General features: G+C 35.3%; 1 protein-coding gene across 1 annotated transcript in view; it reads left to right on the forward strand.

Annotated features, from left to right (window-relative positions):
* Positions 1–17,608, forward strand: part of LOC150104414 (2-oxoglutarate dehydrogenase complex component E1-like) — a 596,096-nt gene that overhangs the window by 109,339 nt on the left and 469,149 nt on the right. Inside the window, exons 5-6 of the mRNA XM_090396361.1 lie at positions 1,810–1,964; positions 9,620–9,766. Of these exons, the coding sequence (XP_090252487.1) occupies positions 1,810–1,964; positions 9,620–9,766 (302 nt within the window). The remainder of the gene's footprint in view (positions 1–1,809; positions 1,965–9,619; positions 9,767–17,608) is intronic.

Consider the following 17,608-nt stretch of genomic DNA (forward strand, 5'->3'; position numbering starts at 1 on the left):
TTTTTTTTGTCTTTGCATTGTAGCTCTCTTTTCTTCTTTGGATATTATTCTTATCCATATCAAATGCTTCTCGAAGCTTATCTTTCTCACTGTCAACTTGAATATTTTAATCCTTTCTTTTAGTGTTGCATGGTGATCAGCATTCATTTTAGAAATTATGGACTTTACAACCGTGTTATAAAAAACTCTTTTAATTTCCCAACGTTTCGATCTTCATATTAAGATCATCATCTGGAGCATATACAGATATACAGGACAAGCTGAGTTACATTACATTCAGTAAGCTAGAGAAACAATGATTAGATCACAGGTTATTCTACTGGCATGACCTCTGGTGAAAAAAAAAAATTTATTGTTTAGAAACTACATCAAGCTAAATTCTATTTATGATAACATGAATAAACATTCTTTCTTATAGATAATTTTCTTTCAGTAACAATGATGTCCTATTTTTAGCATTACAATTGTTATTTTTGATTTAGGATCCTGGATTATCTATAGTTTTGTTTATAGTTACTCTTAGAGAGGAAGGTTCCGTGGGTCGAATATGTGCCTTCCATATGTTTGGGAATTTTAGACCATCATTATTGTTCCGATTGGGATGGTTGATAATAATCTCACAAGCTTCCTTAAATTTGCATTCATACCATGTTTTGGTGTGATGTAGACTAGTGCTTTTCCAGTCAATTCTTGTTCATGTTATCATAAATCGAATTTAGCTTGATGTAGTTTCTAAATAATTAATTTTTTTTTTTTCACCCTGTGGTCTAATCATTGTTTCTCTAGCTTACTGTGTAATGTAACTCAGCTTTTCCTGTATATTTGTATATGCTCCAGAAGATGATCTTAATATGAAGATTGAAACGTCGGGAAATTAAAAGTTTTTTATAACACGGTTGTAAAGTCCATAATTTCTAAAATGAATGAATATTTTAATCTTTTATCAAGTCTCTCACTCTGGTTTGATGGTGGACAGAGAACTGAAATTTAGAGGACATATTGCAAAAGTGGCCAAAACAGCACATCAAATTACATGGTTGAAGAACACACTGACAAGCAGGGATAGGGAAGTTATTGTTCCACTTTATAAGTTATTAATAAGGCCACATCTGGACTATTGTGTATAGATCAGGTTGCCTGGATTCCTTGCTGATGAAGTGATGGAAAGGATCTGGAGGCAGACGACAGAGATTGTGGCACATCTGCAGAATGCTTCCTATGAAAATAGATTGTGAAGGTCTGTTGGTTTCAAATGGGCATAAGAGAGGAGATATGATAGAAACATATAAGTTATTGAAGGAGTTTTATAGGATTGACACTGATGAATTTTTTTTTAGTACAGTGCTGGAAAGCAGAGAATGAGGGGTTACTCCTGGAAATTGTGCACGTGTGTGGTTAACAAGAATGTTAGGACTACATTTTTTGCGTGGAGAGTGGGTGGAATGCATTTCCAGAGGTGGTGGTAAGTGCTTCATCTGTGAATGAGTTTAAGGACGGGTATGATAGGTATTGTGTGAATAATGGCTAGTGTGTCAATGTAAGGTCTCCCACAATGAGTCCCTGACTACATGGAGACACTCTTTGCAATAATAATAATAATAATAATAAGCTAGCAGATGTTTTAATTTTGAGACAGCTTGCAGGTAGAAATCGCCAGTCTACGCTTATTTCATAGTTGAATCTACTGCGCACTAATTCACTTGTAGCATATCTTTTTTTTTTTTTTTTTGTTGTTGTTTGTTGTTGTTAATCTTAAGTTATATAAATAAGTATATAAGAGTTTTATTTACAGCTTCCATTTTTTTATAGAATGTATATTGTCAAAATATTGGAGTTGAGTATATGTTCATCAACAGCCTTGAGCAGTGCAATTGGATCAGACAGAAGTTTGAAACTCCTGAGATAATGCATTTGTCAAAAGAACAGAAGCGCCTTCTACTCGGCCGTCTTATTAGGTCTACGAAGTAAGTGTATCTACAAAATTAGTAGCTTGACAATAAATTGAACTTAGTAAGAAATTTGAATATGTATGAAATATTTTGAACTTATTTTTTGCATGCAAGCAATTGAGATAAAAACAAGATGTTTTTTTTTTGTATCAATCCAAAACATCAGAATTCTGTAGATTTACAGAACTACTCATGATACATTATACAATAATCTCTCAATTATATGACCTTCAAATCAATGAACCCTAAATTAACCAACCCTTATTATTTATATGGGCACTTCACGGAGTCAAAAGGCTCATTGCAGGAGTTCCACTCTATCCATTAAATTAACACTATAATTATTATACATCTCCTTAAACCTACTTTGCTAACCACACTCTTAGACAGCTTCCAAGTATGGTCCCTTGTTTTCACCCTACTCCCCATGCATTGAAAAATTTATTTTCTGTCAGTCTTATAGTATCGTTTTAGCAACTTATAAGTTTCTATCATATCTCCCTCTCCTCTGCCTGTCAGCTAAAAACTGTAAAAAAAAACTGTAGGGAACATTCCACAGACCTGTCACCGACTTGGCCACTTGTCTCTGAATCCTCTCCACCACCTCCCGATCCCCAAGAAACGCAGGTCGGTATGCACTTCAGCATCCAAGTACAGGTATCCCTCGATGTTACCGCATATATCAAAATCGTGTTAATCAAATCTAATAATCAATGGTAAAAAGTGCAATTCATCCCTGATCAATTACTGTACTAATAGTTCGTTTTATATGGTACTCTTTTAGGAAAGATAAAAAATGAATGCAAAGTAAATGTTTAATAAATACTTGTACCTACATTAGTTACTGCAATTTTTTTTAATCGAAAGAAGTTATAAAGAGAAAATAGGCTTTGAAAGTTGCAATGACTCCCATGTCCACAGGTTGTAATAATAATGTTGTATTTGGTGGGAAAAATAAAACTTTCACATTCTCACACAGAGTTTTATATTGTACTCTTTTAGGAAAGATAAAAAATGAATGCAAAGTAAATGTACTTCAGCACATTTACTTTGCATTCACTTCAGCATCCAAGTACAGGTATCCCTCGATTAACGCAGTTAATTAATCCCTCGATGTTACCGCATATATCAAAATTTCGTTAATCAAATCTAATAATCAATGGTAAAAAGTACAATTCGTCCCTGATCGATTACTGTACTAATAGTTCATTTTATATGGTACTCTTTTAGGAAAGATAAAAAATGAATGCAAAGTAAATGTTCAATAAATACTTGTACCTACATTAGTTACTGCAACTTTTTAAAATCAAAACAAGTTATAAAGAGTCGTTTGAACAGTTTTAGTTTTTTTCCTATCGGTATAAATTCTACGATAACAAGCAAAATGACTCTCCAGACCTCGACAAACAAGCATTCTTCGATTAACATATGGATCCATATTCATTACTTGCTGCTCAAGCGATTCTAAACTGCGAAATATTCCATCCAGTTCTTTGACTGTTATTTCCTTTGGAACATCATCTTCACATTCCATTTGTTCGTTGTCTTCATATGTGCCTTGTTCAATTTCAAGAAGATCGTTGTCACTGAAATCTTTTGAATTTGAATCCAGTAATTCTTTAACATCTTCTGAATCAACACCGTCAAAACCGAGGTCTTCACCAATTGCAACGATTTCTTTGACCACGTTGTTCACAGTATTTTGAAAACAACAACCTAAGTCATTAGCACATTCTGGCAGAAGGTTTTTCCAAACAGCTTTCATGCAACTAGAAGACACTTGCTCCCACGAGTCACGAATGTTCTCAATTGCATGCTTAATGTTAAATTTTTTCCAAAATTTATGGAGCATAATCGCATTTTCTCCCATTGTTGTTTCTACTGTCTTTGAGAATGTCTTTTTAAGAAAATAGGCTTGGAAAGTTGCAATGACTCCCATGTCCATAGGTTGTAACAATGATGTTGTATTTGGTGGGAAAAATAAAACTTTCACATTCTCACACAGATCATTAAGAGAATTTGGATGACCACGAGGCTGCTAGCCTCGTGGCGTGAGCATGATTTTGCGTGGTAAATTTAAAGGTGCATTAATCAAAACTCTTGCCGCAATATTTCGCTGCGATAATCAAATCCGCATTAAGCAAGGGATACCTGTAATCATCTGAGCTGTTTTGCCAATTCTTGCAGAAACTCTGATTTTCAAATCTCTATCCACCATCACCCCCAGATCCCACGCTTCATCGATTTCCTGTAAACTAGTACCATCAATATGATATGAAGTGTGTAAAATTTTGAACCCGAAGCATCCTTTGCTCACACTGCCATTTTATTTAAATCATCCACTGAGGTATCTATATCACCTTTATCAGCTATTGCCCTCCCTAGTTCCCTTTCTGAATGTCCCCTTCAAATCTTTTGCTATATCATTAATGTACAAATTAAAGAGTAGTGGATCTAGTGCAAAGCCCTGGGGCACTTCACTAATCACACTTATTCACGTAGATTCCACTTCACCATCTACCACCTTCTGATGTTGAAAGTTTTTTCACTTGGTTATATTATAAATTAAAGATGCCAAGAAATTTATTCTTGGTTTCATCCTTCATCCAAATGTAAACAAACAAAGTTTGTGCACGAAGTAACTTCATGACAGGACAACTCATATATAGAGGCTAATGACTTCACATCAGTCGCTTTAGCAGCCCTTATATCTTTACAGATATGTATAATGTCACTATCCAGACCAGTTTTGAATTTTATTGAGGTATGTTTAAGTGCTGCAGTCCCTCAGATTACCCAACAATGAGTGACCCAAAGGATCATTTATCTCAGCAGGCTCACCTGGCTCACCCTGCCACCGAGAAGAACCCACAGCAGTAGCTCTGCCCAGTGGCAGGCTCACCCCACCACTGAGCAGAGCCACTCGTATCTCAGGGAAAGCAACCACTTCAGCATAAAAGCATATCAATGGGAGCCAGGCCCAGAAGTGACACAAAGGTTGAAGTAATGCAGAAATCATATTTCCAAATATAAGTAGCCAAAAGGTGTCACAAATTATTATTAAAATAATCTGGATTACATATAGATGTTGAAAGTTTTACCAGTTGGTTATATTAAAGATGTGAAGAAATTATATTCTTAGGATGAAACCTTGAATATAATTTATTAAACAATAAATTACACAATAACCACAGTAATTAACTTTAATGAAATGAAAGTATCTCAGGAAATGCAACCACATCAGCATAAAATTTAAGTATTATATTAAAGAAATGAAATTAAGTTATATTAAAGATGCCAAGAAATTATATTCTTAATACGAAACCAAGAATATAATTTCTTAAACAATAAATTACACGATAACCACAGTAATTAACTTTAATGAAATGAAAGTACAGATATTTGGTACTGAAAATAACAGACATCACCAGCGTATAGAAACAAGCAAATCAAAGAAACAGGAACACAAGGTACATACAGCAGTCGGTGGTTTACCAATTAAAAACTGTTGCTGCATGCTAGATAATTAATATTAATAAATAATATTATTAAAAACATTATTAAAAACTATTTTTGATGGTTACATAAGATAAGAATTTCCCAAACTTTTGGGAAAGAGAGACAATCGTTCCAATTCACATTTGGCCAACGTAAAAGGACTTTGCAACTTTTGTTGAAAAAGGCGTTCATATTTAAATCTGCTTCTATGAAGAAGACAAGCCTCATCCCACTGGATACTGTGTTTAGTGTCAATACTATGTTGTACCAGACTTTTGAGGTTTCATGTATTCGATATAATATTGATGCTCTTTAATTCTTTTTTCCACAGAATGACCTGTTTGCCCAATTTCATTCACAAGGTAAATGTAAATGCCTGCTAATGATAGAGGTGACAGTTTGTCTTTTGTAGATAGCAACAGATGAGAAATTTTGTTGATAGGAAAATATGTGGGAATGAGATGATACTTCTTCAAAATTCTACCAATTGGTTCAGAAATACCAGAAATATAAGGGATTGGAACCCTGCAGTCTATTGAAGAATCCTGAGGGGTTGGAACACAGGAGTCAGTTAATCCAGCAGATAATTTGATTAGGGTTGTAACCATTAAATGCCATTAACGTTTTGATAGTGAAAAGTTCTCGTTGTAAGCTTGAGGGAGAGGAGCACACCTTATGTGCTTTATTAATTAAAGACTTGATAACACCAATTTTTTGAGGAGTGTGATGAGCAGACTTTTGATGAATGTATCTGCCAGTAAGGGTAGGTTTTCGATAAACACTGGTTGATATAATACCAGAGGCTGTGCACGTAAGAAGGATCCAAGAATGGTAAAATACCAGAGTTTTCTTTTTCGATGGTGAATTGAATGTGTGGGTGAAGGCTATTGAACTATTGTAGGAAAGTGGTAAGTTTATTTTCAGAATGAGGCAAACAGCAAAGACATCATCAACATAACGAAACCAATGAGAGGGTTGGGGATCAATAGATGAGAACAAGGTATCTTCTAGAACCATCTAGATTCAAAAAATCTCTCTTGCTGAAACAATCCTTGACCACTTTCCATACACTAATGACATTCATTCCATGTAGTTTCTCATGTCATGGTACTGTTCCAAGTTGCCTCCTAAGTGTGTTATAATCGCCAGCTTTGTAGTTCTGCATAAGCCCTTTCTTAACTGAAATTTCCACATGTCATGTTGATCAACCTCCCAGGACAAGAATGCATGGTCACTTTCCCTGATCAGAGGTAAAGTTGCACCATGTAATTGTACCTTCAATTATTTGGCCATCGAATTGATCTCCTGCTGTGGTTGGATTATTGAGGGATTACTCTGTGTGTATATGTAATAAGTAATGCACCTTAGTAATTAGGAGAGAAGGAATCTATTAAAATTCTTTTTGAAAAGCCATCTTATGTGATCTTTAGTAATCTTATGTACTACCTTAGCAACTTTGGCAACATGTCCTCTAAACTTTAACTCTCTGTCTACCACCACCCCTAAATCTCTGACTTCATCTCTTTCCTGAAGTACAGTGCCATCAATGTGATACACTGCTTGCAATGTATCACATTGCAAGCAGTGTATCACATTGATGGCACTGTGATACACTGCTTGCAATCTGTTTATCCCAAAATGCGCAAGTTTACATTTCTCGATATTGAACTGACACTCATTAACTTTCACCCATGCTGACAGCCTATTTAAATCGTCCTGTGTTCTATGTGGTATTCTGTCAAGTGACTTTACAAAATGCAGCATAATCATCGTATAGCCATTTCCTTTATCCAACTCAGCTGTCTCTATTATAAAAGTTAGTAAATTACTAAAGCATGACCAACCCTTCACAAGTCATGTTGATCCTGATACAGTATCATATTTTTATCTACCCATTCTTGAATTCTTTTTTTTCACCGATTTTTGTAATACTTTAATCACCATGCCTGAGATACTGATTGGTCTATAATTTGCTACTGCAGTCTTAGAACCTCTCTTATGCAAAGGAATTATTTTGTCCTCTTTTTCATTTCTCTATACAAAATCTCAAGATTCTTGATAAAAGAAATCTGTTCACCCTCCCTTTAAGAAGGTAACGTCTGTAAGATAACTGTTCATGGAGCATATTGCTTTAACAGTTATGCATATGTTGCATGAACACCTACATTAGGAAAATGCTGCTTTCTCTTTGGAATGCCATGTCAAATAGGATATTCCATTACTTAAATATAAAGAGCCAACCGGCTTCATTTTGGCGATATAAACATTAATTAAATTAAGGGAATATTAGATCCCACATTGTTTTAAAACCGAATAAGAAACTCAAGAATTGGAATCAGAGTTTCATGCCGAATATAGTATAAAAAACTATAAAAGTATCGGCGAATACTAGCGTGAGCTGAATGCAAGTAGTCCTAGAACGTAGTACAAACACGGGCAACTCATTGCAAAGGTGGGGAAAGTTCTGATCGCTAATCTTGGTATTTTCCATAATGTAAAAATACATTTCCTAGGAAATGTATGCTGTTATTACATTATGGTAGGGAGGTCACTACCCAGACTGGTTTCAGCCAGTTACATATCTGTACCAAATAAGTTTGGTACAGATATGTCATCTACATATCTGTACCAAATTTTCGGTTTTGGAATGATCTGGGTTAAGATTTTTTTCTCTAGATCTTCTTGTAAATACTGGACGTTACCTCCATTTCAACTCAGCTCATCACATAGCTCAGAAACTTAGCATTATCCATAGTCTCAAGAAAAGAGCTATACAGTATACGACAGACAAGGATGACCTACTAACGGAATTAACCACAATATCCAGAGAACTTTCTTTAAATGGTTACCCAAAAAGACTCTATAACAAGATTCTCTTTACTGATATACCACATCGACAACGTGATGACGTCCAATACATCAGTACAATTAAGATTCCTTTTGTCAGCAACCTTTCCAAAAAATTAGCTAACCTTTTAAAACCACATAAGATCAGAGTGGCTTTCAAACCAATCAACACTATTCGGAAATTTTTAAGATCACCGAAAGATCCTCACCCATTCTACAAGTACTCTGGAGTATATAATATACCTTGTTCTTGTGGTATTAGTTACGTAGGTCAGACCTCTAGAAGCTTTGAAACGAGAAAGAAAGAACACATAGGATATGTCAGAAATAACAGACAAGACATTTCAGGCCTTTCATGCCACTTTGCCTCTACTAACCATCACATTGAGTGGGATAAGAGCCTTATGCCATACATAGAAGATAACTACCATTCAAGAACCTTTAAAGAAGCAGCTACAGTCGCCAGTAAAACTGAAAACCTAAACAAGAATCAAGGTCTAATTTTACCAGAAATTTGGAAAACTTTTATCAGATCATTAAACATCAAAGAAATGAACTTTCATAACAATTACGTAATGAGCCATAACGAATAAATCACGTTAACGAGACACGCACAATACCAATTTTTTGTATGAATTAGAACTATCAGTTATAACCTAGTCTGTAACCTTCATTTTAGCTTACTAGTTTGTATTCCCTGAGGATGCCAATAGAAAAAGATTGGCGAAACATGTAGGAGGATAAAATAAAGCTTTCTTAACAAAGATTATAAAAAAAGTGTAATAGTCTTATGAATAATTGTCAAGAAAAAATTCAACATAACACCTACTTCAGTTCCAGTGAAACTATATGAGAAGCCCTCATAGTCAGTTGTCTGCAAGTAGGTGTCATAAACACCTACTCCAGCAGAACTGTACAAGAGATGCTTATAGGGAGTCGTCTACAAGTATGTGTCAATAATAGCACCCACTTGAGAATCAGCACCACTCTCTGAGCAACCCTTATAAATAGTCATCTGTTTTCGCATTCCTTCCACTCAAACACCAAAAGAGTTGTCCAAAAGAGAATGCACCAACTCTTTTCAGTATTCTTTGCCCATATTTTTGTATAATTATGATTAAATGAACTTGGAAAAAAAAAATTTTTGAAACAAATTAGCATATGTGAAAGGCATAGTTGCACATTCAGTATTCTGTACTGTATCGTTTGGATAATAATAATGAGTGAATTGTAGCAAAATGTTTATAATTAATAGCTGAATTTAACTTTCTTGTTTTCTGACCATGTCTTTGATAAGGTACCTGCTTGTTTTCTATTGTTTGTAGGTTTGAAGAGTTCTTAGCAAAGAAATGGTCATCAGAAAAAAGGTTTGGTCTGGAAGGTTGTGAAGTTTTAATTCCTGCCATGAAATCAATAATAGATAGATCCAGTGAACTTGGAATCGAAAGCATTGTGATGGGAATGCCACATCGGTAAGAATTAGCAGTATGTTTTGAAGATTAATTTATACACACACACAATTATCCCTATTATTCATTCACATTGAAAAATTGATTTTTTTTTTTTTGTTTGAGGATTTAAAGTAATTCCTTTAAATTAATTACTCTTTAAAGTAATTTAAAGAGTAATTCCTAGTGGATTCACAGAAGAAACATCAACTCGGCTGGATGATTTTTTGGAGACCAATGAGGAAATCTCACCAGAAATGCTTTGGGAAGGAGTCAAGATGATAATACAGGATACAGCGAAGACGTATCTCGGCCCAATAAGAAAACCAAGAGACCCATGGATATCAGATTTCCTCCCTACTAGTATGAAGGAATGTCATCTTAATGATGCTGTCGTTTCTTTTCCCCTCGTGATGAGTCAAGTATTAAACACTACCTGCAGGTATAACTGAGCAGTCTGTTTTCGACAAATGTGGTTGGTCTGAAATCAACCCATAAAAGTATTTTGGGGTCGTTGGAAATTCACAAACAAAAAAGTCAAGTCATGTTGTAAAGAGTTGCTTTCAGATTAATACAGAAAATACAATACACAAATTTATACTCTCTGTATTCATACCTACACACTAGCTGAGCGACAGTAGTGAGTAAACTATTATCAACACCTACTAATACATATTACACGTCTGCTATGCAGTAAAAATGAAACTTATGAATGCATATCACTATTATGGCTTTAAAATTTAATCAAGGAAAGAAATATCAAACCTCTTAGTCTCCCTAAATAGCAATATTGTTAAAATATTCGCCTAAGGCGGTTGGAAAAACAAAGAGAGACAGGGACTGAAGAATACAAGAGATTACATAGAGAAATCAGAAGAGCCATCAAGCAGGACAAGGAAAAGTTCTATACTAATAAATGTGAAGAAATAGAGTTCCAGATGAGAAGGCATAATTATAAAAGGATGTTTTATTTAGTTCGTGACTTAAAGCACAAGTTTAAGCCTAAATCGAATGTCATCAAAGACAGGAATGGATCATTACTAACAGAAGAGTTGGAAATCAAAAACAGATGGAAAGAATACTGTGAGGAACTGTACAGCAGAGTGGATAAAGAAAATGTGGAGTCCTCCCACCAAGAAAATTTTGATTTGGAACCTCCTCCACTTAGGCATGAAGTTGAAAGAGCAGTTAAGCAGCTCAACAGCAATAAGGCCCCAGGTGCAGATGAAATCCTAGCAGAGTTAATTAAGGCCACAGGGGATGGAGGAATAAGAGTGTTTCATAGATTGATTACAAGGATATGGGAGACAGGATCATGGCCTAGAGACTGGAAGAAGTCAGTTTTCATACCACTACACAAGAAAGGTGATATGAAAGCATGCAAGAATTATAGAACTGTTAGTTTAATATCTCATGCAAGCAAAATTTTATTAAAGATATGCTAAAAAGGAATGCGGAGAACCGACCAGGGCTTCTGACCTAATGTCCAATCCTCACCTTCTCGTGGTGCACCCTGTTGGGTATCTACTTGGATACTGAACGAACGAGGATGGACTGGCAATTTGGGATTTAGCCGACCAAATTGTATTCTTATTGGTTAAACCAAAATAAAAAATCATGGTACAACATGACAAAATTTCATGCCGGCTGGGGCGTTGCCCGGTTAAATAAGGCCCCCGTTGTTTTTGCCAGGGAACCAGGGCGAACAGCGATAAGTCAGCTACTGGAACAAATCTGAAAACCAACCCCAACTCAACATCACCAGAGTTAAAGAACGGTACTATCAACATAAGAAGCCTGAATGGCAAAGAAATGGAGCTAGCTGAGGATTTAGATAAGTACCAGATCGACATAATAGGGATGACTGAAACAAAAAAGACCAAAACTGGCGAGATCTTTCTGAGCAATAAATACAAAATGTTATATTCAGGGGCAATGACAATCAAGGAAAAGAAGGAGTAGCCATAGTATTCAACACAAAATATGAGGCTAATCTTCTTGAATGGCAGTCAGTCTCAAGTAGAGTAATGTGAGCAAATATGAGAATGGGGAACTGGACAATGAGACTTATTTGTGCCTATGGTCCCACAGAAGGTTCTACTAAGGTAGAAGTGGAGGAATTTTTTGAGGCTTTAGAAAAAGCAACTGACACAATGAAAAACGAAAAGTTGTTCCTTGTTGGGGATCTAAATAGCAGAGTAGGAAATGATTGTGAGACATACAAAAATATTTTGTGAAAATTTGGAGAAAGAGCAAAGCTAATAATAATGGCAAATATCTGTTGGATTTCTGCTCAGGACATGGACTGGTTATTACTAACATCATGTTCCAACATAAAAATGTGCACAAATTCACATGGCGAGAAGAGGCTAGGAATAAGAAAAGTCTCATTGACTATGTTATTGTTGATAGTGATGTTTTCTCCCTGGTGCAGGACACCAGCGTGTACAGAGGATTTGAAATTGGAAGTGATCACTATTTAGTCTTGAGCAGGATAAAATTGAATTTCATATTGAAAAGAATAACATGTAAGAAAGTTTTAAAGCGGATAAAAGTTGAGCAGCTCTCAGATGTGAACTGTAGACTAAAATACACAAATATTATTGAAGAAAAAATGAAAGAGTTTGAGAACAGGAATCAAAACCTTGGAGATTCAGTGGCAAACTCTGAAGAAAACATTGATTGATTCTGCCAGAGAGGCATGTGGTGAGGTTGTGTGCAAGGATAAAAAAATCAGAACTCCCTGGTGGACACAGAAAGTTAAAGAGGCAGTGAAGGAAAAGAAGAAAGCATATCAAAGGTTCCTGTCAAATAAGTCAGCTTGTGCTCTTAGAGAATATAGAGACAAATGCAAGAAAGCTAAACACTGTGTAAAACTAGCTAAACAAAAGTCATGGGAGGACTTTGGCAAGAATATAGAAAATAAATATCAAGAAGGTGGCAAAATATTCTGGAGGTTGTTGAAGAAGCTTAGGAATGGAGGAAAGAGTGCTGTAAAAGGAGTTAGAGATGATAAAGGTGACATGAAAACTGGAATAAAAGATATCCTTGAAGTATGGAGTAATTACTTTGAAAAATCGCTAAATGAAACAAGCAGTGATGACAGCACAGTGCTAAAAAACACTGACCAGGCATGCAGTCAGGAATACATATCCATACTTGAAGTAGAAAAAGCCATCAAAGGCTTGAAATGTGGAAAGGCAGCTGGAGTAGATGATATTCGACCAGAAATGCTGAAGTATGGTGGTATAAGAGTCTTACAGTGGCTCCACTGCATAGTTCAGAAAGCCTGGACAGAGGGACGAATTCCCGATGATTGGAGTAAAGCTCTCATAGTATCCATATATAAAAAGGGAAGTAAAACTGAATGTGAGAATTACAGAGGTATTTCCCTACTGAGTGTTCCTGGCAAGATCTATGCAAGTATACTTGAGAAACGTTTGAGAAGAATTGTGGAAGAAAAGCTTGGTGAAGAACAAGCTGGATTCAGGCCAAACAGAGGCTGTCAGGATCAGATCTTCACTTTACGACAAATAGTCGAGAAAGCATGGGAATATAACAAAGATCTGTATTTGAGTTTTGTCGATTTGGAAAAGGCATATGATAAGGTACCAAGAGAGAGGCTATTCAATACGCTGCAGTTATGTCAATGGGGCATTATATCAAGCAATACTTCGTCTTTATTTGAGTTGTAAGTCAGCAGTTAGAATTGAAGGAAGTACAGGAAGATGGTTTAATGTTAAATCTGGTGTGAGACAAGGATGTACGTTATCCCCTCTGTTATTCATTATCTATATGGATCACATTATGAAGGAAAATGGTATTAAACCTGATATCAGAATTGGAGATGTTAATGTCAGCTCTTTGCTTTATGCGGATGATGTTATACTTCTAAATAAATCCGCTACAAGTCTGCAAGATTCTCTGACTAAATTGAATTGTTGTTGTAATAGATATGGTATGAAGATCAGCAATAAAAAGACAAAGACAATGAAAATAGTTAGAATCATTGAAAATGTCAACTGTCTTGTGAATGGAGAACCTATGGAACAAGTAAAACATTTCAGCTACTTAGGCACGATTTTTAGTGAAGATGGTAAATTAAATATAGAAATAGACAACAGAATCAGCAAAGCTGGTATGGTGGGAAGTCGATTGAATAAATTCATATGGAATAAGAGAGAAATTAGTCGGAACACTAAATTAGCTGTATACAAGAGAGTGTTCAAACCAGTTTTAACTTATGGATCTGAGAGCTGGGTCAGAAGTAAAACACTTGACCAAAGACTAGAGACTGCAGATATGAGAGTCCTGAGAAAGATTATAGGCGTGAACAGATGGCATCAGTGGCAATATCATATTAAAAACGAGGATATTAGGAAAGAACTTGATATTGTCAGCATCCAGGAATGTGTTAGCAGAGCTAATCTCAGGTGGTATGGTCACCTAAACAGAACGGGCGAGGAAAGATTAGCAAAACAAGTGTTCTCTGCCAGGTTGGCAGCAAAACGACCCAGAGGAAGATAAAGATATAGGTGGATTGATACGGTACAAAGTGCCTTAGACGATAGTAATATAAGATCTGATAATGTTGGAGTCTTGACAAGTACAGACTGATTTGGAGGAAAATTGTAGATAGGAAGTTTGTAATGATATAATTTTTTCATGTAGTACTATCATATCCTGTACACCCCTTGTGGGTACATGGCAGGAATTTGATGATGATAAATAGGATTGATGCCAAAGTTGAGGATGAGATGCCCAAGGAACAAGCAGGTTTTAGGAAAGGTAGGGGCACCAGAGATCAGATTCTTTGCCTTAGACAGATCATAGAAAAATATAAAGAATTCAGACTCCCTCTGGTAATGTGTTTCTTAGACTACGCTAAAGCTTTTGACTGTGTTGAGCATGTGAAACTGTGGGAAGTAATGAAAAGAATGGGTTTTCCTCAACACACTATCAGGTTGATAGCCAACTTGTATAAGGAGCAAGAAGCCACAGTAAGAACAGGTGTTGGATTGACTTCAAGTTGGAAAAGGAGTTAGACAAGGATGTTTACTTTCTCCTCACTTGTTTAGTATATATGCAGAGGACATCATGCATGAAGCATTGGATGAGCTCAGGACAGGAATTACGATAGGAGGTAGATTGATCAGTAATATGAGGTATGGTGATGATACAGTACTCCTTTGTAATGACATGGAAGAACTAGGACTAATTCTTGACAACGTTAACAAGATCAGTAATAACAGAGGACTTCAACTCAATTCTAGCAAGACAAAGATCATGGTTCTCAAAGGAAAAACAAACAGAGAAGCTCTTGAGAAACAAGTGTATCTTAATGGAGAAAGAATTGAGGAAGTCAGCAAGTTTTTGAGTACCTGGGATCCATTATTAATGTGAAGAATTGCTTTTCAGAAGTTGTCAGAAAAAGGTTAGGAATGGCTAAAACAACAGTCAGAGACCTGTCTAAAATCTGGAAGGATGGATCTATCTCCATGGGAACAAAGTTGAGGATTTTAGATGCAGTTGTTTTTCCAACAGCGACTTATGGATGTGAGACTTGGAACCTAAAGAAGTCAGATAAGAAACGGATATCTGCTTTTGAGATGTGGTGTTACAGAAGGCTGTTGAGGATATCATATACTGAAAGGCGTACAAATGAATGGGTGTTAGAAAAGATTAGTAGAACTTTAAGGCTCCTTAAGGATATTGTCAGAAGAAAGTTAAAATATTTTGGACACACAGAAAGGATGGAAGGAGGACTCTCAGAACAGTAATAGAAGGTAAAGTTCCTGGAAAAAGAGGCAGGGGTAGACCATCAATGAGATGGATGGATGGCGTGTGTGGAGTGACTGATCTTCAGAGAGTTGAGGCTGCCAGAAAAGCAAACAACAGGACTACATGGCGAGGCCTGTTGTGGAACATCACCGAGCATTGGAGTGACCATACGGCATCTGTAGATGCCCAGTGAACATAGAGAGGATTTAAAGAATTTTTATCTTAAGGAAAGCACATACTACAGAGAAGCATTACTCCCTTGGCTAATTAATGCTTTTCACATTATTGTCAAATTTTATAATTACTGAAATGGTCATATGATTTCTCTGATTAAAAGGAAGTGGTAAATAATATTTTTGGCATTCTTTATTTTTGGCATTTAGCTTTCTTTCAAGCAAACAAGTGAAAGCAACACTTAAGATTCTTGAAGCAGATAGAAAATCACAGATATTGTAAACAAAAACATGTTTTGCTTTCTATAATTAGTATCACTGTTTCTAATGTTTCCTTGTTTTCCTGTACTGTTTGTCATATACTTCCTTCCAATCAAATGGAGAATTTTGAACAACTGATTTCTTTTGCTCAGTCCCATAATGAAATTACAATAAACAGATATCGACATCTAGTTTGCTGTAAAAATTTTGCTACCATCTGCTGGCTTATAAAGATAGAAATAAAGGAGTGTTGATAATTTTAAAGGTGACTAAATTAATAATTATAGTCAGTGAATTATAGAAGTATCCATACAAACAGTAGTAAATGGTAGTATATAAGAAAATTAGCATATCAAAAAGGCACAGTAACATATTTTGTATTGCACTTTATCATTTGGATAATAATAATAATGAATAAATTGCACTGAAATATTTTATAATTAACATCTGAATTTTAACATTGTTATTTGCTGAAAGGTGCTTTAGCTTTCTGTCAACAAAAAAAAGCTAGACTGCCATTTGGAAATAAAAAAAACTTTCTGTTAATGATGAAATCTATTGCTTAGCAGATTCTTGCTCACTTAATTTTTATGGTATTGGTCATTCTTTAATAATGTTGATAATAATCGGCAGTGCATAGTTAACTGCAAGAGGTGTATACATGCTAAAAACAAACTGTAAATAAAATTTACGTAGCTAAATACTTATCCTTTTTTCTTTATTGAAATATTTTGAAAATTTGTGTAATATCACATTTAATATCATGAGAAACTTTGGCTGTTGTAATAGACATTTTTCTGTTTAGACTAAAATATATCAACATGCATACTAAAATATCTTAATTTTGATATTTGCTGCTTGAAAGTATGTCATATGGATACATTTAAACCAGGAGATGCTGCTTGTCCTTTGTTCCCCCCCCCCCACAATTGAAATGATTGCATATTATTTTGAACAGTGGAATTTAAATGAATCCATATATCTTGTAAGGGGAGGGTGTAGCACATTTAGAGTTGTGGTGTGCTTTTTAAAACAATAAAAAATTGGGGGCTTTTTGTCAAAAATTGAAGATCTTCATTGTATGAAAAATTTTACAAGTTAAAAAATTATATAATAAATCTTTTTCTACAAAAGTTTTGCATATAGATGAAACAGTACTATTGGTTGTTCTTGCATGTAGTATAAGCACCTTGTAAAACCTATCATACATTTCTGAAATGACTGCATTTGATGTTTTATTTATTTAATAATCTAAACTCAATTTCCTGAAAAGAAATGCTTCATATTTCAATTTGTTTTTTCATATTATTATTAACATCAGAACTCTGTGGAACCTAAAGTGTCATTGCAGGATGCAAACACTATTAGACATAATGACTATCAAACTGTGCTTTAAACTCATTCAGTGTATCTACATTCACCAATGTCAAGCAAAAGCATTCCACTGACCAACAACTCTCCATTCAAAGAACTTACTCCTTATTTCCAGTTTATATCCAATTTTCAGGTATGTTCCCTTGTTCTGCTCCTTTCCCCATTCTACAAAAAATTTCTTCCACGTTTACCTGGTAACCACCCTTTACCAACTTAAATGTTTCAATCATATCCCTTCTCTTCCTCCTGCTCACAAGGCTTTACAAAACTATATTCC

This window comes from Typopeltis vanoorti, chromosome 8, assembly GCF_054136105.1.
Source record: "Typopeltis vanoorti isolate ZY-2024b chromosome 8, IOZ_Tvanoo_1.0, whole genome shotgun sequence".
Lineage (NCBI taxonomy): Eukaryota > Metazoa > Arthropoda > Arachnida > Uropygi > Thelyphonidae > Typopeltis > Typopeltis vanoorti.